The sequence below is a fragment of the Clarias gariepinus genome, chromosome 28 (genome assembly GCF_024256425.1).
Source record: "Clarias gariepinus isolate MV-2021 ecotype Netherlands chromosome 28, CGAR_prim_01v2, whole genome shotgun sequence".
In the NCBI taxonomy this organism is placed as follows: Eukaryota; Metazoa; Chordata; class Actinopteri; order Siluriformes; family Clariidae; genus Clarias; species Clarias gariepinus.
This window is the reverse complement of record NC_071127.1, coordinates 6,581,175-6,592,105: the sequence shown is the minus strand read 5'-3', so window position 1 is coordinate 6,592,105 and position 10,931 is coordinate 6,581,175. Positions and strand designations below refer to the sequence as shown.

The 10,931-nt window shown below is 36.2% G+C and overlaps 1 protein-coding gene across 1 annotated transcript in view; it reads left to right on the top strand.

Moving 5' to 3' along the window:
* The first annotated feature begins 2,023 nt into the window (after positions 1-2,023).
* Positions 2,024-10,931, top strand: part of LOC128515600 (nuclear body protein SP140-like protein) — a 47,134-nt gene continuing 38,226 nt past the window's right edge. Inside the window, exons 1-3 of the mRNA XM_053489685.1 lie at positions 2,024-2,083; positions 2,184-2,258; positions 2,554-2,691. Of these exons, the coding sequence (XP_053345660.1) occupies positions 2,024-2,083; positions 2,184-2,258; positions 2,554-2,691 (273 nt within the window). The remainder of the gene's footprint in view (positions 2,084-2,183; positions 2,259-2,553; positions 2,692-10,931) is intronic.

The window sequence follows — 10,931 nt, the reverse complement described above, 5'->3', positions numbered from 1 at the left end:
ACATATATTGAGGATTTGAGAAAGCCAAAGTACAATTTGAGTGCACACAAGAGGTACAGAGTTTAGGCAAATGAAAAAATACTATTTTGTGTGCCTGAATTGTGGGAAGCTGAAGCATTTGGGGGCACTTTACTTACAGTATAACTTGTGTTCCAGTATCCTCTCTAGCAGCTCCTATTCAGTGGTTGTACAGTAGGTATACTTGTAGGTTGTAGGTTGTTTTACTCTGTTCAACACGACAGCCGTTTGTTACCAAGACTTACACAGAACAGCTAACCATGGTTAACTGTAGTTGTCATATTTTAGCTTTGTTTCAAACTGAACAAACAACACACCAAAACCTGAAAACATCCCCAAAAATTTGGCATTAAAAAAGAAATAAAGTTTATTTTTCTTTTTATCAGCATTTTTTAATTTGAATTTAGTTTAGTTTATTTGTTATAAAATAGAAATAGGCAGCATGGTGGCTTCATCTTTAGCCCTGTCGCCTTTCACCCCCAGAGTCCGGGTTCAATTCCTGGCTAGGGTCTGTGTGCATTTGCGTTTTCTCCCCGTGCTTGGTGGATTTCCTTCAGGTTCTCCAGTTTCAACCCGGAGAGTAGGCTAACTGGCGTTTCCAGATTGTCCATAGTGTGTGAATGAGCATGTGAGTGTGTGTGTGTGTGTGTGTGCCCTGCAATTGATTGGTGTATCCTGCCTCCTGCCCTAAGTGTCTTGGGATAGGCTTGCGACCCTATCAGGATAAAGTGGTATAGACGATGAGTGAGGGAGTGAGAGTGCTATTTAAAAGATATTATAATATCTGCTGTCTGCTTATCCGCCACTTAAATTGTTAAAAGTACAAGTCCTGCCCAATCATCCTCTAGCCCACTGCAGTACTACCTCAACACCATATTCTATGTTCTTTATGTTCTGATATGTCGTTGTCGCACTGTCACTTTGTTGTTGCTCGTTTGCACATTTGCACGTGCACTTTATGTTGTCTGTTGTCTGTAAAACCTGTAGATAGTCTTCCTTAGTTAGTTAGTTTTAGTTAATTTATGTTAGGACTATCTGTCTTGTCTCTGCTAGCCAGCTAACTAGGCCTCTTAGTTAGCTAGTTTAGCTTCTCGGTAAATTAATGTGTAAGTTTATGTTGCATGTAGCACCTTGGTCCTGGAGGAACGTTGTTTCGTTTCACTGTGTACTAACTGTACATGGTTGAAGTGTTGAGTTGCCATTTTAACCACTAGACAAATATTACAAATCAAGGGAACATTGGCTCCTGTCATTTTTAAAACTCTTGGTCACTCAAGCAAGGTCATTTTAATGGATTAGTTAATAATCACATGATAATAGTTAATATTTCTTGACTGGTTGATATACTTAATATGGTGGAGCTCTGCCTCACCTGCCCCACCTGCCCCTGTGTGTGAGTCAGCCCTGACTAACAGGTTTAGAGCCAGAAAAGCCATAATAACTATGAGATTACCACATATGATATCAGGAAGAGGGTGTGGCAGAATTTCGATGACAACTAGTGTACTGGATGGTTCAATAAGTGTAAAAACATGTAGGAACTTAAATATTGTTATATCATACAACACCCTTCACTTTCACAGGGAACAACAGTAGACTTTTGTTCAGTTACTATAGGACTAGGACTTATACTGTAGGATAGTTTCTGTTTAATTTATAATGTTAATGTGTTTTGTCTCAGCTAGTTAGCTAATTAGGTTTCTTAGTTAGTTAGCTAGTTAGTTTTTGTTAATTTATGTTGTATGTAGCACCTTGGTCCTGGAGGAACATTGTTTTGTTTCATTGTGTACTGAACTGTACGAATATGGTTGAAATGACAATAAAAGCCGACTTGACTTGACTAAGATAAGGAAACTATAAAAAAAAAAATATATAGACCTGATCATGTTTTCGATTTTGGTGTGTGTGTGTGTGTGTGTGTGTGTGTTTGTGTGTGTGTGTGTGTGTGTGTGTGCGCAGGGATAAGTGGACTTGTACTTTTTGGGTGTTAAATGTTAACCATGAAATGTGGATTCACAAGAGCAAGAAAGATGCTTTAAGCAGTCCTGTTACCAACAACATCCTGGTACACACACACACACACGCACACACACACATGGACATATACAGTACACACAGAGGTCACAGTTATGGTTCTAATTGTCTGTGTCTGTGTCCTTCTTCAGCAATGTCAGTATTTGCTGCTGCGCTTCTATAATGCAGATACGGAACATGTGTTTACTTACAACCCTACTGAAACAGTAAGAATTTCTTTTTAATGCACCACATAACTATCAGCAGAGACTTTACAAAGAGCAAATGTTACATTCAGCATTCATTTAATCTCTTGGGCTATAGTACTTGTATATAAGTACAATATAAGCTTGCAACAATGATTCACATAATTTTCAGTCAGTTATACTTCGCAGTATGGAACAAAGCTTTAGGTTAAGCCTCACCATTTTATACAGACTTGATTGTCCCCCACCATACAAAATCGCTTGACAGACCTGGTACTGCTATAGAGAGTCTTTGTTAAACCTTGTCCTTGTGCAGGTGCCAGGATACAGGAGTGTAATCTCCAAACCCATGTGGCCGGGCAAAGTGAGGACCAAAATGCAGAAGGACAAGACAGTGAAACAGTTTGTGCATGACATCCAACTCATCTTTAAAAACTGCCAAACCTTTCACAAGGTATAATACAAATATGGATTAAAGATATATCAATATTACCAGTTACATATGTTACTAATTATTCTGATTCATGAAGTAAAGCTGAGATTGCTAGTGAAATATTATATTATCTTGCAGTTTAGCTTTAGTCAGTCATTGTTAACATTACACTTTCTTTTACGCATGTACTTGGATCTCAACTCGTTGTGCATGTGTGTGTGTATGCCTGTGTGTGTGTATGCCTGTGTGTGTGTGTGTGTGTGTGTGTGTGTCCGTATCTGCAGGATAATACCTATGACAGGAAAGGAGCTGAAATGAAAGAGCTGTTTAATGAGGAATTTAACACCGTCTTTAAAATCCAGTAACTGGATTAAAAACCGTCTACTGTATAAAAATCCAGTGAATCACATCTAACCATTTAAGTTAACTCATCTTCTGTACTTCTGCTTGTTTATTATTGTTTTAAGTTACAGGTCTTTTATTGAGTCAGATTCCTATTAAAAATGTATATACTATACTATACTATACTATACTATACTATACTATACTATACTATACTATACTATACTATGCTATACTAAGATCCTATACTGGATCTTATAAAATCCAGATACTATAGTAATATCTTATTTTTTTTATTCTTGTGTTTCAACTTGTAGATCTTAATTGCTTTAAATTTTGGTGTTTAATTCTTTTATGTTTAGTGTAATGCATTAGAGGCATGTATTTTACAATACAATAATTTTAACTTTGTGGTAATGTAGATAAATTCATAGATAAATAAAAATATTATTATTTCTTTCTTTGTTACCTTTCCACATGCTTATTTTTCTTGCTTTTGAACTAAAATGTAACCTTAAAATATAAGATGGTGTTGTTTTTATTTCACTACAAAAGGGGTTAAGTGAGAAAATTGCAATTTCTCCTTTCTCATTTTCTCAATTTTTCCTTTCTGCTGTTAATTTCTTAAAATAAAAGTTAAGATTTAAATATGGATATTTAGTATGCTAATATTTTGAAATGTTTATATAATTTTTTATTAAGGCACCTTCAAAGACTTTGCCATTTTAGCAAGTCCACCTCTGAATGGCAAAAAAAAAAGCTTCAAATTACTAACAGAGGAGATTATGATGGCTTGAATTTTTATTCTTCTGCTTTAAGTAATCCATGGCTGATTCAGTACACCAGGTACTGTGCTCAATCAGCCCAATGATGGACCTTTTTTCTGTTGTTGTTATCCTGGCTTTTCTGAGCTTTTTGGGTCCTAAATTATCACACTCTGTGATGTTTTTTTTTTTTTTTTTTTCGTGCCATACAAAGTGGGTGAGCCTTGGCTGAGCGGAGAACACAATTTGGAGCTGGTGCTGCAAGGTGGTCATATCCTCGCCTCACTGCACCAGCTTGCAGGGCAGAGGGTAGCGAGAGCTGAGATGCACAGTAATGGTTTAATCCACTTTTTAAATAAGTTTATATCATAAAGCACTGTGAAAAACTACCTATAGAATCTACCCAAAAAATGTGAGCTAACAATTTGCACATTTGTTTTTTTGGGTACATTTCACCCCATATTTTTTTGTAAAGAGTACTTAAATAAATTAGTTATAACATGCCAATTAAAATTAGGCAAAATCTACAGATTACATTACATAATAAATTACTTATTAAAATTAAGTTACATTAACTCGATTGTAGTTCATAATTTGTTTAATAATTAAGTTTTTAATTAATCAGTATGACTAACTAGCCATAATATAATTAGGAAAGGTTAAAAATACCTAAAAATGTGTGGAGAATCTTGTGAAAAAGCTAATGGTAATACTGGGTTTTTATTTTCGTAATAAGTTGTGTTTTTCTTTTAACGCAAAAAAAAAAAAAACGGCTTGTAGCAGCAACATTTCTGCCTGTCTTGGATTATGGGGATCTTTTGTACATGAATGCCCCCGCTTAATGACTTCGAATGATTGATACTGCCTATCACTCTTCTCTGAGGTTTATTACTAATTGTAAAACACTGACACACTACTGTGAGTTATCTAACCGGGTGGGATGGCCTGCTTTGGCCACCCGAAGGGTTTGTCATTGGTATTTCTTTACATATAAGCCAATTCTGGGATTACTATCTTACATTAGTTCTTTTATTGCACAGAGAAGTGGTGATTCTCATTTCGTATGTTCACAAGATTATTTATTGCTTTCTGTTCACATTTACATTTGAGCATTTGGCAGACGCTCTTATCTAGAGCAACTTACATTTTTATCTGATTACACATCTGAGCAGTTGAGGGTTAAGGGCCTTGCTCAAGGGCCCAACAGTGGCAGCTTGGTGGTTGTGGGGTTTAACCCTGGAATCTTCCGAACCGTAGTCCAATGCCTTAACCAATTTTCTGTTCCATATGTCCGTACTTAATTAGGTGAAAGGGCTTTTTGTCCATTCAGCAGCCTTTACAGTATGTGAAATATGTTGCAGAATGACTGGAAATTAAAAGAGTTTGATTCCTTGGAACACATTTAAATTCAGATTTGAGGCTGATTCCATTGCTTGTACATGTTTTGTATAGTTTGTTTACAATCTCATTTCTTTTTTTTTCCTTTTTAATTGTGTAACTTTTAATTGCTTGTATTTATTGCTGCATAGCCAGGGGCCTGTTTCAGAAAGGAGGTTAAGTGAAAACTCTGAGATAAGAGAAAGTCTAAGTTTTCCGTTTCAAAAAGGCAGGTTTGTCAAACCCGAGAAAGCAGGGTAACTCAAGCCTGTTTTTGAAAGAGAGGTAACTATTACTCAGAGTCAGTTACCGTGGTAACTTACTCTGTGAACCTAACCTGGTCAGGAGCAGGTTTTATTCTCTGAACTCTGAGTTTCTGTCGGTCTCCTCCCCTTTTTTAAAGACGCAGCGGTATTTCTCGCCGTAGCCTTAATCATTCATTACCCACATTTCGGACACAAACCGAGAAGACAGTCAGGAGAATGGCCTGTCCTGTTTTGGAGGATCCCATAGATGAGGAGGCTGCATTAATTCGAAGAGAATTACATTTACGTCGGGCAAGGATTTTGAGACCCAGAGTGGATTTTTTGTCTTTTCCCTGTACATTTTTGTTTAAGCGTTACTGTTTTTCACCACCACCACAAAAAAAAAAAAAAAATGAAATAAACACAAGTCACAACACTTTGTTTGGTCTTCTTTATTTCCTAAAAATTAAAAAGCAACTGGTAAATTTCTATATTCTTTAAAAACTTTTATATAATCCACGAATCACAATACACACCTTACCTGTAGCTTGTGTTTTAGGATCTCTATAACGGACTTTAGGATCTGTCAATCCAAGTAAATCATTTCTTTATTGTTTTTTTTTAATTGCTTCAGTAGATGCAGTCTATATAACTCCTTTACGGGTAACTGAAAATACAGTATTTTAGGGTTACATCATGTTGTACATTGAATAAAACTCTGGCATTTACTGTACATCACTGAACTGTGTTCATCTGTGCAGAAGAAGTTGATGGACCCTCCTCCTCCTCTTCCACACTTTGGAGGGTGGTGATGGGGGAAGACAAGAATACGTTTATACTTGGATATACTTACATTCTATAGGTTACTGGACACAAAAATGTAAGGATTGCTTTATGTCTACAGACATAACATTACCTCTATAGGCCTCTCTGTATCAGCAGAAATAGTGTCATCATCCCCTACATCCTGAGAAGAAGAGCATTTGGTTGAGCACACTTTATAATATTACTTAGCCTACTCAATACACCAGAAATTAGGACACTTAAAACTGCCGGGGGTTCTGATAAGACAGGAGGCTCCAAAACGCAGATATTCAATTCAATTCAATTCAATTCAATTTTATTTGTATAGCGCTTTTAGCAATTTTCATTGCCGCAAAGCAGCTTTACATAGTCAAAAGAATTATTTAGGTTTGTATGAAATGTGGATTTGTATGAATCAAAATGGTCAGTTTGTCCCTGGTGAGCAAGCCGAGGGCGACAGTGGCAAGGAAAAACTCCCTGAGATGGTAAGAGGAAGAAACCTTGAGAGGAACCAGACTCAACAGGGAACCCATCCTCATTTGGGTGAAACAAAAGCAGTAAATGATCTGCATATATACAGTGTGTAGGGTGGGAGGCAGTTCAGCTAAAATAGCTGATGTTAATTGATGTTAATATGGAGTCCAGGTAGTTATTGAAGACCCAGGTAGACTTGTAAGAAGTTCCAGTCATGAACTATCGAACTGTCAAGTCCCCAGAGAAACAGTTGCCAACACCAGTCAAGGCCAGAACCATTTTCTAGGTAGAGATATTGCCATCAGAATCTATTGACACCAATTCAAAAATGAAAGATTATATATGTGTGTGTGTAGCCCTCATACAGTTTATGTAGGCACTTGTGTCCTGTGGAGTGACTGGCTCTGATGAACACCCTGCAGGAATTCCCTCAGCCACTGGCCTTCCAGTGTTCAAATTCAGGGCCATCATGTACATACTAAATGTCATTTGTAAAGAAAAACTACATCAATCACATGCTCAAACCTTACCTGATTAAATTATGTTTTTATATTTCATTTTCAGCTGCTGCCATGTTCTTTTAATACCTACAGGACTGCACCTACATGACAAGTACAATTAGATTCAATAACATTTTAAGTTTTACCTTTGATATAACTGCAATAATAATAATAATTAGCTTCAATTCACTGACCTTCAACAGGAACATGAGTAATGGGATTATTACTTGTTCTAAAAACTATTTTTTAGTACTACTAACATTCTAAAGGTTATACAGTATGTTATGCAGTCATATGCTATTCATTTTTTCAAATTTGTTGTAGAAACTATGCAGTACCCTATTTTATGTAATTTAATGCAATTTCATCTGAAATTACTTTACAGTTATGGCCAGTTCCCAACATTTTCAAGTGAAAAGTCAATAAATGTCACACATTACTTATTATACTGAAATATTTAAATACTTTAAATGTAAAATTACGCATTAACTTGAGCAGCTATGTTTTCCCACGCTACCTGTCTCTGTTTCGCCGATGCAGTGGTGTTACTTTTTTTTTTTTTTAATATGTGTTCATATTTGCTGTAAGCTTGCATGAGCATATCAAGTTCAGCTAGGGGAAAAAATGCCGATCTCTTTTTTCTGCTGTTGCCATGGTGACTCGTAATATCTGTGCTCCATTGATAATGGCTTTTTATAGTCGCGGTGGACACGCTTAACTCTGAGTTAATCTACTCAGAGTTGATTGACCTTACTCAGATCAGCTGTTCTGAAACCGAAAACTCTGAGTTTTTAATGTCTGGGTCAATCAACTCAGAGTTCAAGTTTAAACTCAGAGTTGTTTGAACCTCCTTTCTGAAACAGGCCCCAGATCTATAAATAGCTGTTTAGTCTGGGAAACTGGGTCGAGCATTGTTTGTAGTTACTGTCATTTATGTGGGCATCTGATTTTGTATTTTGGTTTGTTTTATATTGTATTTTAGTTTGTTTTGTAATGTAACCAATGAGCATGTCCCAAGACTCTAGCTTGTGGTCATATGTAGGTCCCTTGTGTTTCAGGATGTGTGTGAGCTGATTCGTTCTCGTGAAGTCTTGTGTTTGTCTCAAGGTTTTGTAAGTAGTCCCTTGTATGTTTAGCATAGCTGATTGCCATGGCTACTACCATGTCTAGCTAATTGCCATGCTTAGCTGGGTGTATGTGAACATAAGAATAGGTTTGGATCTGGGTTCGTTTGGCTTCCAACCCGTTCTGTCATCTGCTCTCTCGTCTCTAGTCTTGTCTTTTTCTGTTACAGCTTCATGCATAGTTTGAGGTCTTAGCCTTGAGTCTACAGTGAAAGAGCCCGTGTTACACCACCAGAGCCTAGGTCAAGTGTGTTTCGCCATGGAGCCAGTGTTCGCTATATGCTTTGAGTTATTGTTTGAGTTTGTTGGTTTTGTTTTTTCATTGTGCATGTTTTGTTGTATGATTAAAAGCCTTTTTTAACACCCCTCTGTGCCTATGCCTGTCCTTTGTGCCTATGGCAACAGCCAGCACCATCCGGTTCATTTCAAAATCTATCATTTGCATTTTTTTTTCATTGAAAAATGATTACAGTGCAAATAAAGAAAATGGATATTCAGCTAATATTGCTCAAATGAAAACAATAGTGTCTACTTTTTTATTAATTAAACTTGGTGTGCCTATTTGTTAAACTAAATGTGTTTATTTGACACATACAAACATAAAATTTAAAAAAGAATAACACTTAACAGTACTTTAACTTAGGACTTTGTTAACTGTTCCCAACACAATGCAAGAAAGCACTCTATTCCCTGAGCTTAATTTTGAGGCTATGAACCTTTTATGAGACATCAAGCTCCAAAAGAAGTTTTTAAAATACTTTGAAAGTATTTTTGAGCTTCTTGGGATACTCCAAGTTCAGGGCATAGATCAAAACAATCAACAACATGCATGCCTTTGTTTTGTATCTACACCCACGGATCACTTGGATGCCCTCTATCGCAATAGATGCGTCTTCAGTCATGTGTATAGTCCTTCTGGGTATTTTTTTTTTTTAAATAGATCTGCTTAATCCTTCAGTATTACTGTACAGAAACACATCTGCCATTGGTTTAGCCATTAATAAAGTACCTTGGTTGGTGAGAAGCACTTTTTAAAGACCCTTGGAGCTGAATAACAGTACAAGCTGCCTGGCGATATTTATTTTTTTTTTCCAACCATTTTCAAATTCTCAACAAACCCTAGATGAATATATTTAACTGATGACTTTACAACTTACAATAATTTCATAAGGATAAAGAAAAAGCTCATTTTAATGACGCATTCTCATTTATTACAGTAAATAGGAAAAAGCAGAATGAAGAAAAAAAGGACCCCACACCACCATATCAAAGCATTTCATTTAAACAATGAAATATGCTTGCTCGTACCACAACTTACAAAAGAAAAAAGTACATTAACTTATAAAATACTGAGTGCTCTGAGTATGATCCAGTCAGAAGTGAATGATCCAGAATGTTTGCTAAAGAATAAACCAACTGCTGGGTCAAAATAACATGCAGTAATACAGAAACAGGAGACATATTAAGACTGTCATTAAACATACCTCAATTGCTTCTTCTAACAACTTTAAAATATTAAAATATGCCAACAGACTTTCTACACACAGCCTAAGTGAAAATTACTAGTAATTAACCTAAAATTTTTTACCCAAATTTTTAACCTAAGTTTTTTTTTTTATGTTTGTGTGCTATAAACGCACTTTTTTCATAAAATACACTATAGCTGACTATTGGCACGAAATATAAAAAAACAAACTCCCCACAGTCCCATGTCAACATGCGACTTAAAAGGTGCAAAAGCGAATATACATGAAAATGAGCTTGCTCCTACCTTATTTACAACATTTAAAATTTAGGTAAAAATTCATTATAACTTACCATAAAATTCTGCAAGTATAAAGTGGTGTACACCTTGCTTCAAAAGTGAAGAATCCAGAAAGTTCGTCATGCCGTGTCTGAATTCCAAGAATGCAAACAACAGATTTGACTTGGAAGTGCACATGAGTGCAGAGCACCTGTATTACCTGCCTGGAGCTCCAATCTCCAAAATCATTGGGCAATTTTTTAAATAGACGCTGTCTTTAATGACCGATTGATGTTTTGCGCTGTACACACATACATTCTCGCTTAAACAACTCCTAAAACTACACTTTGTGACACAATAACAGTAATATTTCAAACATTTTGCAGGCTGCCGTTTTTAGAAACCAGAGAATAAAGAATAAACCAGTTGTTGGGTCAAAAAAAAATGAGTGTTTGTTTTTAAATGACCCACTACATTTTATTTAACGCAACATAGAGCAACACAGCAATGTGTTTAAAGTACCCGGAATAACCCTAAATTTGACCCAGCATAAACAACCCAACAATGTGTTTACAAAAACAACCCAGCATTTTTTAGAGTGTAAAAGTCTGGAGTTAGGTCTCTTGGTCATTTTGAGGAATGAGCTTGGTTGGAAGGTGATGAGTATTGCTGAGTATTACCACATCTCTCGTTAGAGGTTAAAAATCCATTTTCTCCCTCAGCCAGTTGTTGTGTGCATTATGTGTTTGTGCGCGTGTAATTTGACACCGTGCCAGTTCTCTCTCTGTCTCTCTCTCGCCTTTACTCTGCTCTACACAGAAACCCTACTCCGTCGCAATTCTTTTCAAAGGTAAAATGCTGTTCATTTATTTGTTTGTTTTACTTTA